At 42.2% G+C, this 19,211-nt stretch overlaps 2 protein-coding genes across 10 annotated transcripts in view; one reads left to right on the plus strand and one right to left on the minus strand.

Annotated features, from left to right (window-relative positions):
* The window catches only part of FEZ2 (fasciculation and elongation protein zeta 2), a 232,337-nt gene that overhangs the window by 121,927 nt on the left and 91,199 nt on the right, over positions 1 to 19,211 (minus strand). The gene's annotated exons all lie outside the window — the stretch shown is intronic.
* Positions 1 to 19,211, plus strand: part of VIT (vitrin) — a 101,957-nt gene that overhangs the window by 8,486 nt on the left and 74,260 nt on the right. For all 9 annotated transcript variants that reach the window (XM_045549374.1, XM_045549375.1, XM_045549378.1 and 6 more), the window contains exon 2: positions 11,045 to 11,114. In XM_045549374.1, coding sequence (XP_045405330.1) covers positions 11,063 to 11,114 — 52 coding nt within the window. In that variant the 5' untranslated portion in view covers positions 11,045 to 11,062. The remainder of the gene's footprint in view (positions 1 to 11,044; positions 11,115 to 19,211) is intronic.

Genomic DNA, 19,211 nt, shown 5'->3' on the forward strand with positions numbered 1-19,211 from the left:
CAGGCAGACCAAAAAGCACAGAGCGTTCAGGCCAATGGGGTCTCTAGGGGTCACAGCTGAACCAAACCAAATCCCCAGCTCCAAATGCACAGCGGTCGGCCCCCTGGCAACCACAATCCTCAAAGTTCAAGGGGGAGAACTTGCCAGGAGGAGGCGAGGCTAATCCACAGTGTCAAACACATTAGGTAAAGGAGTATCTGATGAGAGAAGCTCATCTTCCAAAGCGCCAAGAGAATCTTTTAAACAACGCATGGTTTCCAGGGTAACTAAGAGGAGCCATGAGGGTGCACCTCATCTTTTGGGGGGTCCTCATGCCCCTTTCCATTACACAGGATAAATAACTCTAGGAAGGCGTTCTTTAGAGCGTGTTTTGGGGCATGCCTGCAAACTAGTATTTTTTTTCCCACTGGCAATGTAAGATCTAAACTACCACTTCAGAAATGTAATTACTGTTTGCAGTCTCACTGGAAATCACCATTGGCGAAGCCTTTGTGGATGTGGTAAGCATTACCATATGTCAGGTTCTTAACATGGTACAAAGTGATGGTCTGAAATGCACACACCAAAACAGGCTTTCCCGTTTTGGTTTTCTGACATGTAGAAGCATGCCACATGGATCGATGAGCCTAATGGCACAGACATATGTCTATCAGTCGTTGAACACACGGCTGAGCCCTTTAATCCACACGACTGCCCATATGGAAACTTCTTTGCTTTAGGATTTTTCTCTGACTATAGGTAGTGATCAAAAGTGACGCTGGAGAGAGAAATAAATCCATAAGTAGTTCACACCCTAGTCATCAAAAAAGTACATATGATATTTATGGGAAATTCCTAGATTGGAACTTCAGTAAGCATAATGTTCTTATAAATATATCAGGAAATAAACCTTCTCATAAATCAAGAGTTTCTCAACCCTGGCGCTACTGGCATGTCAAGTGGGGCAATTCTCTGTTGTGAGGGGCTGTCCTGTGCGTTACAAGATGCTTAGCAGTATCTCTGTCCCCGGCCTTTACCCACCAGATGCCAGTAGCAACTCCCTCCTCCGCCCAAGTTGTGACAACTAAAACCACCTTTAAATATTATCAAATGTCTCCTGGGATACAAAATCAAGCCTGGTTGTGAACTACTGTCATAAATACATGGGGAGACTCCATAGCAACGTCCTGACAGCATAGTTTCAAGGTCCCCCAGTCCTAGTTTTTATCCCCAGAGCATTCCAGACCTTCTCAGTGGCTGCCACAGCTCAAAGGATCCCTTGTCACACTTCTTCCCAGAGCTTGGCTTTAGGGTTGGACACAGCCTCTCTAGGGACTCCCTGTTTTGATGCTACCAAAAGACAGGCGCATGGGTCCTTTTTAAGTGTTTTCATTTTACTACCAATCATTTCACAGAAACAGGACATAACTAAAACAACAAACATGAAAAGGGTTTTAATCAAAGCTGCAGGGAACAGAAACCAACTTCAACTGGCTCAAGTAAAAGGGCCCAGAAACATCTATGTCATGCACAGGAGACCGGGTCCAGCTGGCTCTCCTTCAGACTGGAAATGGGACCTGGGAAGTGGCCAGAAACTAAGGCGTCTGCTCTCCCCAGGGCCACACGCTTGTCCTCTCCATCTCCTTCTGCCCTCGTCTTACACATCTTACTCAGGGCCCCACATGGCCTGCAGCCTGGCACTCAGTTTGCAAGGCTCTCAGAGTCCCAATTCCAAAATCCTAAGGGAGATCTCGACTTGCTTCAGGTGTCTTTGCCTGCCAGATCATAGGCCTTGCACCAGCTGAGTCTCTTAAATTTCAGCGAGTGTCTTCCCTGCATCTGACTGCAATGTTCGTGCTGCTTACTTCAGGGATCCTGTGAGATTGAAGTTATAGATGTAACCAGGCTTTGAAAAGTTAAAAGTACTGTACAGATGAAGAGTGGAATTTTTATTTTATGATCGTATTATATAAGAATTCAGAGAACAGTTGGAAATTTACAGTGAAAGCCATGGGAGGAGTTTGACATAGTAGAAGGAGCACAATGTGAAGACGGAGATCTGGGCTGTGTGACTTTGGGCAAGTCACTTCACTCTGACTTATAGGCATATAATGTCCATTTTACCTCCTCATCGGGCTTTTAGGTGGTTCAAATGAGAAAACACTTGGATGGGTCGTTGAGAAAGCACTCTGCAGGCTCCATTATCAACCGCTATTATCACAGTCCTCTCTAGTTAAAACCACTGCATGGACAGGCACTGTGACTTAGGTGGCAGTTAGCAGTCACCACCGAGCTGTGAGCCCACTGAAAGGGAAATTCATTAGCTCACACAACAGAGAGTCCAGAGCTGGGCCCAGCCTCGGGGCACAAGACAAACCAGAGCCCCTACTCCATTTCCCTGTGATCCGCCTGCTGCCCTTCTCCTCCTTGGTTAGCTTCATCCCCAGCCTGACTTTTCTCATGGTCACAAGGTGGCTGCCTGTGACCTGGAACAACCTGCTGCCTTCCTTGTTCATTTCCAACAAGAGAGGCAACCTCTCCCTGAAAATATAGAATTAAAGTCTTTTCTTTCTGTCTGTTTGTTACAACTCAGGATACAACCCACCAGCACTAGTAACTAGCACTGATCACCTGAAGGGGGCCCAGTGCCGATGGGCCCAGGCCTGAGGTCCCGGAGCAGTCACCAGCAACGGGGAGTGGCTGACCTTCCCTGCATTAGACTCAGAAACAGGACCCACCCCAGGGGCTGTGGGTGGGCCAACTTCCTCTGGGTCTCTGGGGTTCTGTTAGGAAGGAGGAGGAGGGGAAAGGGAAGCTCTGTGTTGGCAACTGACGGTGTGCAGTCCACGTGGCCTGACTCAGAACGCACCTTCACCTACCCTGCCCACACTCGGGAGCCAAACGTGGAAGAAAGGCAAAATTTCCCCTGCCTCCCTTACCTACTTAGCCTATACTTTTCTGCCACCATGTCTTTACAATTAAATAAGGAAATAAACAAGGGAAGAACTGGAAGGAGAAGAAAAATTGGGACAGAAAGTAAAATTACTGTCCTCTCTGGCTCTCTCTCTGTCTTTCACAGAATCCTGGGGGATTCTAACAGTGACCTCAAGGTGGCCACTGCTGTCACGGTAACAGAAAATGCCGTGTTTCGGGCCTAGGCTGGTGGAATGTGATCTGTAAAGGTTGACACACAGGTGGAGGCCACCTGCGCGTTGTACAGGACCTTCCTAGTGCCAGCCTCCTTTGCCCATCCTCTCCAGATCGACCCCCGTGCACTGGCAAGCCGCTGAGCCCTTACAGTCAGGCAGAGACAAGAAAGCAAGGCTGCAGATGTGGCCTCTCCCCATTCAGAGATGTCTGTCCTCAAGGGATTTTTGGCATTTTGGAAATACAGCACAAGCCTCTCATAACTATTAAATGTTTCCAGATGAATACTGGCTCCTTCTACCTTGTGGACAAAGTGTATGGTTGGGTGCTCCCCGATGTAGCGTCATAGATCAGACAAACACCAACATTACATAAATCCCACATGTCCTCTAGAGCAGATTTTTTCCAAGTGAGTGGCTCAAGTAAGCCTCTAGGGGGCTTATTAAAAATGATGAATGCAAAAACAAGTTTTAAGCCTTCCATGTCTCCCTATTGCCTACAGGATCAATTCCACATTCTTCAGGCATGACATTCCAGGCTGACATGGCCCCTTCCTTCCTTCCTCTCTAACAGTCTGATTCCTCTCCCAGCCTGGCCGAGCAACTCCCAGGTCCTGAACCTCCCCTGTCCCTGTGTCCTGTCCTTTCCTCTCCACTCATTCACTGTTTCCCGACCTGCCAGTTAAATTAACCCAAGCCCCTTCCTGTCCCCTGTCCCCAGGCCCCAGGCCTATGTGGGCATCCACCCTTTCTGCCATCCCTGTAACCCCAGTAGCAGAGGTTCTCCATCCTGGCTGCACGGTAGAGTCATCCAGGGAGTTTTAAAACAATATTCATGCCAACTCACACCCCGTAGATCACATTGGAGATGAAATAAGTGCACTTACTTATGAAAGGGCCATGTCGAGAGGAGAAATGCAGGACCTCTGGACTGGGAATGTCTGAAACTCAGCTGGTCTTCTTTCCAGCCCTGTGACCTTGGGCAAAGTCCCTCAGGACTTCTTCCTGCTTCTAATTCCTTAGCTCTAAAATCAAGGCAAGAAATCATCCCTACTTCATCAGGTGGTTGTGAAGATTAAATGAGTAAATATGTTATTAACACTTAGTATGTGCTCAATAAATGTTAGTTATGATGAATGAGTGTAAGTTTCCCTCTAGAACTGCGTGGGTCTCCAGCCCTCAGGCCTCAGACCAGCACTGGTCGGCAACTGGCCAGAAACCCGGCAGGAGGCGAGGTTGGTCTAGCGAGCGAAGCCACACCTGCGCCCGCAGCCGCTCCCCATCGCTGGCATCACTGCCCGAGCCCCGCCCGGCCTCAGATCAGCGGCAGCTGCAGACCCTCATAGGCGCGCGCCCGCTGCATAACTGCGCACACGAGGGACCCAGGTTTCGCTCCCCAGGAGAATCCGATGCCCGATGATCGGAGGTGGAGCGGAGGCGGCGACGCCCCACCCCCACCCCAGCCCCAGCCCACCCCCATCCGTGGAAAAACTGTCTTCCACGAAACCGGTCCCTGGTGTCCAGAAGGCTGGGGACCCTGCTCTATTTTTGAAGACTCAAAAATACCTGATGCTAGGACCTACATCTTGTTCCTCTCTGCCTAGCACATAGTACACAAGCAAATTTTTTTGAACGATCAATGGATGCATGAAAGAAGATGAATTTTGACTTTAGGAGATCAGAGAGCTGTAAATAGAAGAGATAGCCCATGAGCCGAAGCTTGGGGATGGCCCTGGGAAAGGCCTGTGAGGGTCGGAAGGCAGTCCACATAGAACAGTGACAGGAGCGTGAGCCAAGGTACCGATGTGCAGGGTCCGGGGAGAAGACCAAAAGCCGGGTGTGCTGGGGTCCGAGGAGAGGATGACAGGGAATTGCAGTGAGATGGTGTTGACAGGTAAGGTGGGCTATTGCATGAAGCGTTTGTGCCGTCTCACTAAGGAATTTGGGCTTTGTTCGGTGCGGAATGAGTGCACTGCGAAGAAGAATGCTGAGCAGGTGCGCCCACGATCAGATTGTGCTTTAGGACGCCCATCACTTCCAACTGCAGGGAAGGGTGCTGCGGAGCAAGGGGCAAAAGCGGGTTAGGAGACGGCTGCAGCTTCTCATCTGATATCAGCATTGTCTGTGTGTGTTAAGTCTTCCCCGCGCACCGCGGCTTAGGTAGCTCCGTGGCCTCCACCTGGCTTCTGTTCATTGAATCACTGCTAAATTTGGTGGAAGTGACGGTGATAACAATAGTCCTTCCTAAGCACCCCTGCCACGTTGGGGGATTTTTATCATTGTTCTATTTTTATAGTTTACTAATTTCTGATTTATTACCATACATGCACAGGGTAAAGATTTAATGGAATAAAACAGTAAGACTCCCTCCCATCTCTGAGGACCACTTACACAGTTCTCTTTCCCTGACGCAACCACTGCTACCGATTTCTAGTGAATTCTCCCAAACACACTGTAGGCATAAAGAAGAATACATGTACATATATTCACTTCACCTTTTTTATTCATATGTAATTGATGTGTCATCAACTGTACATATTTAAAGAGTCTGATAAGTTTTCACATATGTATACCATGAAACTATCACCACATCAAGATAGGAACGTATCCATCCCCAAATTTTCCATGTGTCCCTTTGTCATCCTTCCTTCCTGTCCTTCTCTTCCCAGGACTTGCCACTACCTTTCCCCAGCTCCTGGTTACCAGTGATGTGCTCTTTGTTGCTATAGATTGCTTTACAATGTCTAGATGTAATGTAAATACAATCAAACAGAATGTACTTCTTGTTTGTCCAGCTTCTTTCACTCAAGATAATTATTTTGAGATGCATCCATGTTGTGTGTATCAATAGTTCATTCCCGTTTTATTACTGAGTAGCATTCATTGTATGGATAAACAACAATTCCTTTAAACATTTATCTACTGATAGATTTTTGCATTGTTCCCAGTTTGGGGCTATTATAAATAAAGCTGTTAAAAATATTCATGCCCTAGTCTTTGTTTGGACATATGCTTTCATTTCTCTCGGGAAAATACTGAGGAGGGGAATGGCTGCATCCTATGGTAGGAATGTTTGGCTTTTTAACTTTTCAAGATACCACCAAACTGTTTTCCAATGTAGTTGTACCATTTTACATTCCCATTCGCAGTGTATTCCAGGTCTTCCACATCCTCACCAACATTTGGTATGGCCAGTCTTTTTAATCTTCATCATTTTTACTGTGAGTTGCTTTTGCATGCGTTGCCACATTCAATTCCCATGTGAACTTGCTTTAATCTTCTCATTTCTTTGTCACCAGTGCTGAACGTTATCAAGTGGTTTTTTTTTTTTTCCCACTTCTTCTCCCTGTGGTCTTTTTTTTCCCTTTTTAAATTCTTTTTCTCTTTCTTTGCCCTTTTAGTCTTCCTCCACCTTTGACAAAGGACATTCTGCTTATACAGTCTTTCACTGATGAGCAATTTGTTCTCTTATCTGTAAACTTCAAGCATTATGATACAGAGATCCAAGGAAAAGTCCATTTTGCTTTTTAGATCTCAATAGGTTGTAACCTGCAGATCATCTGATATGCCACAGGGGGTAGAGACAGGGGTTCAGGACTAGGAGTCATGAAACCTGGGCTTGACCTTGGGCATGTGACCTTGAATAAGTCACTCACTCACTGTAGACTTCAGTTTCTTTATCTTTAAAATGGAAATTATGATGCATACACTGCATCCCACACAAGTTTACTGTGAAGAACAAGTTTGTATTTACTTGTTACTAATTTTCTCAACAAACAGGTATTGTTGCACCCATTACCAAGCACTATTCCAGGTTCTAGAAACCGAAGAGTGAACAAGACAAATGGAGCTCACATTCTAGATATGCACATGATGCAGCTTTATTTCAAAGACTGTGAAGAACCACAAAAAATAAAGCAATATTATTATTACCAACTTGCTCTCTCCTAACTCTGGACAACAAGAGATCTAATTATTTTTATTTATTTATTTATTTATTTAGAGACAGAGTCTTACTCTGTTGCCCAGGCTAGAGTGCCGTGGCCTCAGCCTAGCTCACAGCAACCTCAAACTCCCAGGCTCAAGCAATCCTTCTGCCTCAGCCTCCCAAGTAGCTGGGACTACAGGCATGTGCCACCATGCCTGGCTAATTTTTTGTATATATTTTTAGTTGTCCAGCTAATTTTTTTCTACTTTTTTTTTTTTTTTTTTTAGTAGAGACAGGGGTCTCACTCTTGCTCAGGCTGGTCTCGAACTCCTGAGCTCAAACAATCCACCCACCTCGGCCTCCCAGAGTGCTAGGATTACAGGCATGAGCCACAGCGCCTGGCCCAAGAGATCTAATTAAATTGGCTATGCTAATCTACTTACACGAATGCATACTTTTCTTTCACAATCAGGCTTCATTTTCCTCACCAGAACTTCATATTTGGGACTATTTATCTTCACTTCCCAGCATAGTCCATAAATTTATGAATCAGTAACACATTCTTTTGGAAGTCCCTATTGTTCAGTTTTTGTTAGAACCCTGGTAAACACATGAGAAATGCAGGCTCCGATGTTACAGTGTGCCCCATGGCTCTGTGACATTGGACCGCCTACAAAAACTGCTTAATGGTGCTGGTGGCAGTCCTCATTTCCAGCCTGAGAAATGGCTGAGTGAGGGTTTGAATTTTTTTCCCCCCACACATTTCAAAAGGCACATTAACATTTTAAGTGGGCCTCTGTCCCTGTTTCTCCCCAGCAAACTAGCAGACCTACAGTTTAGCTTATATCTCCAATGAACTTACCAATCACCTCCCAATTGCCTTTAGTTCATATCACCAATGAATGTAGCAGTTCGCTCCCAATTGCCTTTTGCCATAATCTCTACTGTTTTTTAGAGTACCTACAGGCTTAATTATCTCCACATTCTGTTGCAAATAAAGTCAGCTGTTTGTGGGGGAAAACCATTTTAAGTGTATGAGTAAATGGAGCAAGCAAGGACGGAAATTGCAGTGGCGAGAAAGAAGCATCAAAACATTCTGGTTCCAAGAGACCACAGCAATCCTGGTCAGGTTCCATTGCCTATGAGTCAGCACTTGGGTGATATCCCCTCTGGGCTTAGAGCGTTTCCTGGAATCTGGTTGGTTTTTATCCATCCATCCCAACATGTAAAGGAAGGTCATGTCCATTGTGACTTCTAAAGTTGTAGCACACATCTGAGAACACTTAGAGTTAGTTTGTAGGTTGACAATCAATAATATCAATAATGTTTTATTCATTTCTTTTTATTGAGATATAATTCACCTATCATAAAATATACCATTTAAAGTATATAATGCAGTAGTTTTTAGTGTATTCACAAGATTCTTCCCTTTATTTTGTTTCCTTTTTTTTTATTTCCTAGGGAAGAGGGAGAGCCCTCATTACTCATACTTTGAGCCAACACGTAGTTACTGAGCACAAAAAAAAGAAAACAAACAAACAAACAAACCCTGACCTCACGGAGCCTGCATTCTACTGGGGAACACAAACAATAATGAAATAAAATAAGTAAATTATAGAGTGTGTCAGAGGTAAATGGAGTAAATGTCAGAGTAAATGGAGGAAAAGACAGTAGGAAAAGGACAGGGTCTATCAGTTGGCAGTGGGTAAGGGGGGATTGCGATTTTAAGTTGGATGGCTAGGGAATGTCTCCTGAGCAGGTAACATTTACACAAAGATTTCAAAGAAATGAGGGAGCAGGTGATGTGCTCACGTCGGGGATGGGCATCCAGGCAGAGGAAAGAGTAGTGCAGTAAATGCAGAGATCCCGAGGCAAGAGGAGTGTTCCAGAAGCAGCAAAAGGACAATGTGGCTGGAGCTTACTGAATGAGGAGGAGAATGGTGGGAAATGAGATCCGAAAGGTCAGTGGTGGACAAATCAAGTAGGGTCTTGAGCCACTTGTAGAGACTTCGGCTTTTGTTCTGAGGAAGGTGGGAGCCACTGTAGGGTTCTGAAGTAAGAAATGCCATGAACTGACTCACTTGGAGCAGGATCATGCTGGCTGCTGTGTGGACTTCAGAGGGCAAAGGATGAAGGAGACAGCATAGTCAGGGGGCTGAGTGCAACAATCTAGGTGGGACTGGATGGAGCCTGGACCAAGTTGGCAATGGTGACGATGGTAAGACATGGTAGATTCCAGATACATTATGAATGCAGAGCCAACAGCCTTGGCTGATGGGTAAGATGAGGGGCAGGAGAGAAGAGAAGCCAAGGATGACTCAGATGAGACCTGCAGTGCTGAGTGCTGACAGCCAATTCATGCAGCAGGGTAGGTGGGTCCAGCAGGGCAGCTTGTCACACTGCATTTACCCCATAGGAAAGTTAATTGAACGTTTAGGCTTGAAGACATGTAAATTATTCTGGAGTTTCTCAAATTAATAAAACATAAATAATTACTTATTATCACACTATTTCCAAAATATAATTCAGCTATTTAAACATCAAATTGCCAAATAGATTGTGTGTATGGTTTTATTTCTATTTTGAAGCTAAAGACTGTTACTTAATAAGTAAGGCCAACTACCCTAATTGGGAAATTTAACACACTGCAATTGTTGCTGGAAATTAGCAAAGTGATCAGTTCTGTTTAGGGGTTACTCTTGCTGTCTAATGTAATTGTTTGCAAGAAAGCTTTTGTACACTAAACAGTTTTATTTAAGTTAATTGCATCACGCATTGTATTATAATCTCAACCACAATCTAATAATCACTTTTTGTTAATAAACTCTGCATAGCACCGTATCTATATATTGGATATAAGTTTGTACTGGACCTAGCTGGTACCAGATTGAGCTTATCTCTTTCCATATCTCCATTTAGTGACATTACTTTGGTGGCTTCAAAATCAGCCAATATAGGAGGATTTACACCACAGAAATTGACAAACTCCAAATCTGGGCTTTTTTTCACAGAAGAGGTTTACAAGTGCACCAATGGGTATAGCAGAGGGTAGGGCCGGGAATGCAGGCTTTAGGCCACACAGCAGTGGCACAGGAGGGCAAGGATACAGTGGGAGCCATCTGCCCGGGGGGAGGAGTGTTTTACTAGCATTGACGTTGTTTAAAATTGATAGCTCATAAGGATTAATGTGATTACTATGCACATTAAGATTTAAGAAGCCCTACTCTAAACTGCTGGTTCTCAAATATGGCTGCATGTTGGAATTACCTAAGAAGTTTTTTAAAAACTTAATACCTAGAGCTCACCCCAAGAGATTCTGCTTCAGTTGGTCTGGGGTGTAGCCTGAGCATCGGGATTTATTTTAACTCCCTGATGATACAACTATGCAGCAAAGTTTGAAAACCACTGCTTGATAAACTTCTCCTTATACTCTCCTATGAGGCCTTAACACTCTCTTAGGCAATCAATGTTGTGGTTATTCGTGTCCACATATGTTTTCCCACTTCTACTAAATTGTAATCCTTTTTGGAGTGAGAACTGGTTTTTAATTAAATTTTTATCACCGTCTTCCTAACAGCCAGATAATAGGAGTTTAATACATATTTATTGAATGAATGATGAATGAAGTATTTATTTGTAATCTAAAAAATGTTTTCTCAATACCATAAATGTGGCTTTTGTCCTAATTTGAAGACTAGGTGGACATATACTTGAAGTTGTAGATTTATTTCCTCTTTCTAAACAAAGACCAGATCTCTGAAGAATTAGAGACTGGTATCTAGAATGCATTTTCTAACTGTGGTAGATTGTCTGGGCACCAGCACGGCTGGCCACTGCCATCTTTAGGAGCTGCTTACAGAAATCTGCAGCTTGGAGGCCTAAGACTGCAGAGGGCAAAGCAAAACGATGCAGCCCAAACCCACAAACTCCATGTATCCAATTCAGAACTCCTGGCTGAAATATGATAATGTTATTGTTTCTTCCTCTCCAGGGTGCCATTTTGATATTTATGGGGACTGTTGTTCTCACTATGAAGGCATCTGTTATTGAAATGTTCCTTGGTAAGTACTTTTATATACATGTCTGGATACCCTTCTAACAGTTTCCTAAGGTCCAAGGAATCTGGCCAAGGAAAATTTTAAGCCAAGACAGAGCGTATAAACAATACAGTGTATCTTTTTAGGATAAACATTTTAGAAAGACGTTTAAGTGAGAATGTTAAGCATAGATCAAATTCAGGATGCACTATATATTAATACTTTTATATAAAGCGGATACAGTATATTACACATGTCTCTATTACATATTACCCTCACATATATACACACATGTCTTTATGTGTATTCTTCAGTAACTAGCAAATATTTCAGATACAGCATATTCCCAGATTGTTAATTTAGGGATCTTCTTGTTCCTTAGTTTCACACAAAAAAATCCTGGCCACTGACACAGCTTTAATTGTACCATTGGCGACATACTTTTAGAGATGAAACACTTTAAACTTAATCCATTATCACCACAGAATGAAATTGAGGACAGGCCCTCGAGGAGCAGTAGCTAGACTAGAAGATGGACATGCTGTTGGGTCTGGGAATAAGCCCAAGGGTAATCTGTTAAGCTTGGCCTCGTTGTTCTGTGGCCTTGTCAGGTAAAGTGATCCTGTGGGTCACTGTGAAACTATTGCCAGAGAAGGGTGCAAAGGCCTTTCAGATAGTCTGTATTCATTTGCTAGGGCTATTGTAACAAAATGCCACAAACTGGGTGGCTTAGAACAATGAGAATCTATTCTCTCCCAGTTCTGGAGACTAGAAGTCCAAAACCAAGGTGTTGGCAGGGTTGGTTCCTTCAGAGGGCTATGAGAAAGAAATCTCTCCTAGCTTCTGGTGGTTTACTGGCACTCTTTGGTGTTTCTTGGCTTCTACATGCATCGCTCTGATCTCTGCCTTTGGCTTCACGTGGTGTTCTCCCTGTGTGTGCGTGTCTGTCTCCAAATTCTCCCTTTTTATAATGACATCAGCCTACTGGATTAGGAGCCCACCCTTCTCCAAGATGACTTCATCCTGACTTCACTAATTCTATCCATAATGAGCCTATTTCCAAATAAGTTCACATTCTAAGATACTGGGGGTTAAAAGGTGAATGTAGGAATTTGGGGGGGACCCAATTCCATAATTCAACCCACAGCACAGTGACAATGTTCAAAGTCTGTTCACAGGGAGTATACATGGCAGACTCAGGGACCAGGAGGGAAGATAACACAGCTGGGGAGGCGAGGGTGTTCTAAGTGTGGCAGAAGGAGCACTGGACCAGGACTCAGAGGGAGGACATGTGTTTTAGTCCTGACTCCACTATCAACTTGCTAATTTTTGGAAGTTGTGCCTCCTCTCAGAGCCTCCTGTAGATTATGTGGTTGAGCTAGTAATCACCAGCACTCAGCAAAATGGCTACCAGGGAGCTGGGGCAGCTCTGTCCAACCCGTGTCTCTCAGCCAGGCCACCCTCTCCTGGAGGAGAGCAGCACTCTCCCTGGCTCTTGTCAGGTGGACATGAGAAGTCCCTGGGGCAGGAGCCCTCCCACACCATTGCTGTTGTCCTCAGGGACTGGGCAAGGTCCAAGGGTCAACCACCCCAACACTGCCTCCATAATTGTTCTAGATGCCTGGCTAGCTGTAGTAAACAAAGGGTTGGCCAGTACACTGGGGAACAGCCACCTTGAAAGCCCAGGGTTCTTCATTTCTACCTTGCCCTTTTGAGAGGCTACCTTTCTTCTCATGATAACCCACAGGTTAGAAGGTTCCTAATACAGGAATGGGTGGGGCATTGGGGCAAGGGATTAGGAATAGGATTTAGTAAAACAAACAAAACATAACAAACCCTGAGGCCATTTTATACTCTTCTGTCTTCCCCAGTATCACAGAACCAATAAGAGAGACCTGGCTGTCCTTCTTCATGCCCTGCCTTTCTCAGCCGGCCTCCTTTTCCCCTCTGGGTTGCTCATTCAGATAGCAGGAAATAAAAATAGAAAAAGACTCCAGTGCCTTAACACAATAAAGGCCATATATGACAAGCCCACAGCTAATATCATATTCAACAGGGAAAAGCTAAAAGCTTTTCCTCTAAGATCAGGAACAAGACAAGGATGCCCATTCTAACCACTTCTATTCAACATAGTACTAGAAGTCCTAGCCAGAGCAATTAGGCAAGAAAAAGAAATAACATTATGCAAATTGAAAAGGGAGAAGTAAAATCATCTCTGCAGATGATATTATCATGATCTTTTTTTTTTTTTTTTTTTGAGACAGAGTCTCACTCTGTTGCCCAGGCTAGAGTGCCATGGCATCAGCCTAGCTCACAGCAACCTCAAACTCCTGGGCTCAAGCGATCCTTCTGCCTCAACCTCCCAAGTAGCTGGGACTACAGGCATGTGCCACCATGCCTGGCTAATTTTTTCTATATATATTTTTAGTTGTCCATATAGTTTCTTTCTATTTTTTTTAGTAGAGACGGGGTCTTGCTTTTGCTCAGGGTGGTCTCAAACTCCTGAGCTCAAACAATCCACCCACCTCGGCCTCCCAGAGTGCTAGGATTACAGGCGTGTGCCACTGCGCCCGGTCCATCATGATCTTATATATAGAAAACCCTAAAGAGTCCACCAAAAACTTGTTATAACTAATAAATGAATTCAGTAAAGTTAAAGGATACAAAATCAACATACAAAAATCAGTGGCATTTCTATACACTAACAATTAATTATCTGAAAAAGAAATTAAGAAAACAATCCCATTTATAATAGCATCAAAAAAATACTTAGGAATAAATTTAACCATGGAGGTGAAAGATCTATACATTGAAAACTATAAAATGCTGATGAGAGAAATTGAAGAAGATACAAATAAATGGAAAGATATCCATGTTCATGAATTGGAAGAATTAATATTATTAAAATGTCCATATTACCTAAAGCAACCTACAGATTCAATGTAATGCCTATCAAAATTCCAATGGCATTTTTTCACAGAAATAGAAAAAGATCCTAAAATTCATATAGAACCACAAAAGACTCCAAATAGCCAAAGAAATCCTTAACAAAAAGAACAAAGGTGGAAACATCATAATACCTAATTTCAAAATACACCACAAAACTATAGTAATCAAAACAGCTTGGTATTAGCATAAAAACAAACACATAAACCAATGGAACAGACTAGATAGTCCAGAAATAAATCCATGCATTTATGTTCAATTGATCTTTAACAAAGGTGTCAAGAACACACAATGGGGAAAGAATATTCTCTTCAATAAGTGGTATTGGGAAAATGGGATATCCATATGCAGAAGAATGAAATTGGACCCTTATCTCACACCGTATACAAAAATGAACTCAAAATAGGTGAAAGACTTAAGCATAAGACCTGAAACTATAAAACTACTAAAAGAAAACATAAGGAAAAATCTTCTTGACATGGGTCTGGACAATATGACCCTAAATGCACAGGCAACAAAAGCAAAAGTAAACAAATGATATCGTATCAAACTAAAAAGCTTTGGCACAGCAAAGGAAGCAATCAACAGAGTAAAGAGATAATCTATGGAATGGGAGAAAATATTTGCAAACCATACATTTGATAAGGGTTAATGTTAATATCCACAATATATAAAGAACTCAATAGCAAGAGGACAAATAACTTGATTTTAAAAATGGGCAAAGGACAGTAATAGACATTTCTCAAAAGAGACATACAAATGTGCAACAGATATATGAAAAATTTCTCAACATCACCAATCATCAGGGAAATGCAAATTAAAGCCACAGTGAGATATCATCTCACACCTAGCATGGCTATTATCAAAATGACAAAATATATTAACAACAAGTGTTGGCAAGCCATCTCCTCTGCCCATTTGTCTCTGTCCCACGGCCACTTCCTTAAGTCCCCTGTGATCCCTCCTCTGGGCTCTGTGAGGGTCTCCCTCCCCTGGGCTCTGTGATGGTCTCCCTCCCCCAAATCCTTACCCCTCTAACTCATTCTCCGCCATACCCCTATTAATCTCTTAAAGCCTGGTCACCACTCTCTTGCTCTCTTGATTGAAACTCCTCAGGGTTTTCCCTTGGCCTCTAGGATGGAGTCCAAGTTTCCTAAAGTACCTCATGTGCCCGCGAGGCCTGTCTGATACAGCTCTTACTCACTCCCCACACCCCCCCCAACAACCCCCACCCCTGGCACTGAACTTCTAATTTCCCTGAGGCCCATATCATTGCTCATCTCCAGGCCTTTTAGCATGCTGTTCCCTTTCCAGGAATTCTGTTCCTCTCACTCCAGGACACCCCACACCCTTGCAAACCATGTTGGTCCTCCAGGAAGCTTCCCTCCATCTCCATAAGTTGGGCCATCGTCCTATGCACCCCTGGGTGTCCTCTGTTTGTTCTCATTGTAGCTGCATCATTTTGGCCTTGTCATTGGTCTGGCTCCCTACAGACTGTAAACTCACTGAGGGCAGGAGCTGTAGCCTGCTCATTGTTGTATCTCCAGTGCTCAGCCATGTCATAGGCACTCAAGAAATATTGCTAAATAAATTATTGCCCTTAGGGTTGCTGGATTTTTAAGGTACCAGAGCCATCCAATGATTTTCCCAAAAGCCCTCTAAATTAACATCAATTAAGTGTTTAATTAATTTATATCAGAGTTAACATGCCTGTTTTAGATATATTTAAATATGTGATAGAGCAGAATTTTATGCCACTCATTGTTATTGCAGTACCACCAACCGTGTGCACTTAGGGGGAGTAATAAGTAAGTAGAATAAACAGGCTACAATTTTAGCCAGCAAACTGGCATCTGGTTCCAACTTCTGGGCCCAAATGTCTGCAGCTTTAGCCAAGGTGTTAACCTTGACCTTGGTTTCCTTTCTATAAAATAAAGGATGACCTCCAAATCTCCTCCCAGCTTTAAATATTCTATGATTGGAGGCATAATTTTATGATTTATATGATTATAGACAATAATAAGTCAAATATTTGCTAGGAAGTTCTGACTTATTTGATGCTAAATATTTTATTGAGTACATAATCCCAAATTAAAGCATTAAGGAAACTTGAACTGTTTTAAAATGATCTGCTTTATAAATCGGTTTTCAAGGAGACATTGTGAATATTACCTGTATATTGAGGGGCTCTAAAAAGATCTAATGAGAAGGTTATGGGCTAAAGTGAGGCATTTCTGTAAAAGTTCTAGGCACATGATAAGTATTCAGTAAGTGCCTACTGATTTGGTCATTGAGTGGATGTTCTGGCACTTCATGTCTTTTCTTGAAAGTTGATGAATTCTGATTATAATTCATTACTGACAGGAAAACTGGAAAACATGAGCACAGGTAAATCATGCCAATAATTTTAGAAAGTATTTTTCATTATCACAAATCTATATGATTTCAATATGACCAAATTTTAAAAATTGTATTTTTCTAATTACAAAAGAAACATTCTGTATAAAATACATATTTTAATATTATAATATCTTTATGTTATAAGAACTATAATATAAAAGGGAAAAATAAAGAAAATATAAAAAAGAAATATAATTCCACCACTGTTAACATTTTGGTATATTTGTTCCAGTTATTTCTCTGCGTATCTTTTAACCTTGTCAAAATCACTCCTGAGGTTAGAGCTGAGCACTTCACAGGTAATTTAATATTCTACTACACATCATTTGTAATAAATGCTTAGGATTCCCCCATTACTGACACATTTTCAACATTTCATTATTTCCAGATTGCCATTAGAAATAATGCTATAATGCGCATTTTTTTCATAAATCTTTGTCTATATCTCTGATTATACCTTGGAATATAGTCCTAGAGGTATATTTTCTAGCTTAAAGAATATAAATGTTTTTAAGGCTCTTGAAATGCATTACCACATTGCTTTCCAGAATGGCTCTATCTGCTTAGACTTCACCAGCAGTATACAGGAATGCCCTCATCCCAAATCCCTGCCAGGATTAAGTATAATTTTGTGTTCCATATTTACTGACATGATAGGGGAAAAAAATCCCCTCATTTTGCTTTAGCTTGCATTTGTATCATTAATGAGATGGAATATTGTTTCAAGCTTATTCATTTATATTTTCCCTATAAATTATCAGTATAATTAATATTTTTAATTGGATTTAAAAACAATTATAACTCGGATATCTTAACTAATTAATTACACTAGAAAGAAAGAGAGAGAGTGAAGTGGGGGAAAATTTTTATTTGAAAAAATAATTTTAGCATTTAATTTAGTTTGAAATTTCAAGTATTACTAACCAAAGAACTTTTTGTTGTTCAAAACTGGAACATTGGATTTTAGAAGATTGAGACGCATTGCTGCAGAGTTGGTAAATCATGATTGCCCTGGAACTTTGGATTCTAGACTTAATTTCCTCAAGTTTTCTAGACACTCATGGCCTCAGTAGCCAGAAAATTACTCTCACAGAAGGGACTGGCTTTCAGACCTGCCTGCTGCTTTGCACTTTGAAGTGAACATCGGACACCCACCCTGGTGCTCTGCGAGGCGTCCTAGGAAAATGAACACAAGACTGATTTTGCTCTCACCCAATTCAACATGCCATTCACCGTTTCCAATGTAGCAAGAGCAGACTTGCTGGTGAGGAATGAAGACTTGCTCCAGGGCACAAGCACATTTGTGGACCTTACCGACAAGCCCTCCCTTGAGGAGTGGTTTCTGGGCAGCTTTAATTAACAAGCACAGAAGCTGAGGGAGAACCTGTGTGTACCATTGAAAAGATACTGGCTTTACTAACCACTGCTGTTAGCTGAACCCAGCTATGCATGTTTTCAGCCTGGAAGGTCTGGGGCAACCAAAAGCCAGTGATGGGGTGGTCTCACTGAAATATTTATAGTCCTAATGATACCAGGACTTATAAACCACTTGCCGCAGGCGCAGAGCCTGAGAAGAACAGTATTTGATTTTTAACAAGAATTGATACCTAAATTGATTATTTCACTTACTCCCTCTACTTCACTTGCTTAATTTTTTTCTATGTATTTATTTAGTACTTATTTTTTTTAAATATTCTAGGTTTATAGATATTTATTTTTGCACATAAAATGAAAATGTGGTCTTTGTACAGAATTAAGTGACAAGAGACTACTATAAAAATTAGACCTCCAGGACACTCAGACCCACCCAAACCCCAGAAGTAAATAACACCTAAAAACTGTCTGCCTTCATTCTACTTGGCCAGACTTTTGGTTCTCATTCAGTTCTCTTTGATGTTTCTGTTCTTGTAGGACATGGTATGTCAACTGCCCAGACCTCGACTAATGCTGACAGTCAAAATAGGGGATGATTCAATGGCCGCATCATTGGCATAGATTAGACAGTGTCTTAGTCCATTCAGGCTGCTATAAAAAAACTGCTATAGATGGGGTGGCTTATAAAAAACAGAAATTTGTTTCTCAAAGTTCTGGATACTGAGAAGTCCAATATCAAGGCGCTGGTAGGTTCAGAGTCTGGTGAGGGCCTGCTTCTGGGTTCATCGATAGCTATCTTTTTGCTGTGTCCTCAATGACAGAAGGGACAAGCTAGCTTTCTGGAGTTGCTTTTATAAGGGCACTAATTCCACTGAAAAGGACTTACCCTTATGACCTAATCACCTCCCAAGTCTTCACCTCCTAATACCATCCTATTGGGGGTTAGGATTTCAACATATGAATTTTGGGGGCACACAAACATTCAGTCTCTAGCAGCTAGATAATCATAAGATAAAGTTTTCTTAAACACTTGGTGGCATTGCCACTTTTCCCTTCAAAAATAGTTACCAATTCAAGAATTCCTAAGTCCATTTATACCTAAATGAAGCATCTGTGTTTAGTTAAAAATAAACACACAAACTGGGAGGTAAAATGCCTATTTTGATTGCTCTATTTCCCCGTGCTCACCTCCAGAGCCCCAGCTCCATCCAGAAAGTGGGTTTCTCGGAAGCACTTTTCTAAAATGGAAGTAAGTTAAAGCAGTGCCGCCTTTGGGTGTGTGAGGTAGAAAACTGCCTGGAGAAGAAGGAAGAAGAATAGAGAACTGACTAGCATTTTGAAAGGAAAAACACTGCTTTTCTATCTGCAGGCAGAATTAGTATGGGTATAGAGAAATGAGCA

Source organism: Lemur catta, chromosome 4 (assembly GCF_020740605.2).
Source record: "Lemur catta isolate mLemCat1 chromosome 4, mLemCat1.pri, whole genome shotgun sequence".
NCBI classification, from domain to species: Eukaryota; Metazoa; Chordata; class Mammalia; order Primates; family Lemuridae; genus Lemur; species Lemur catta.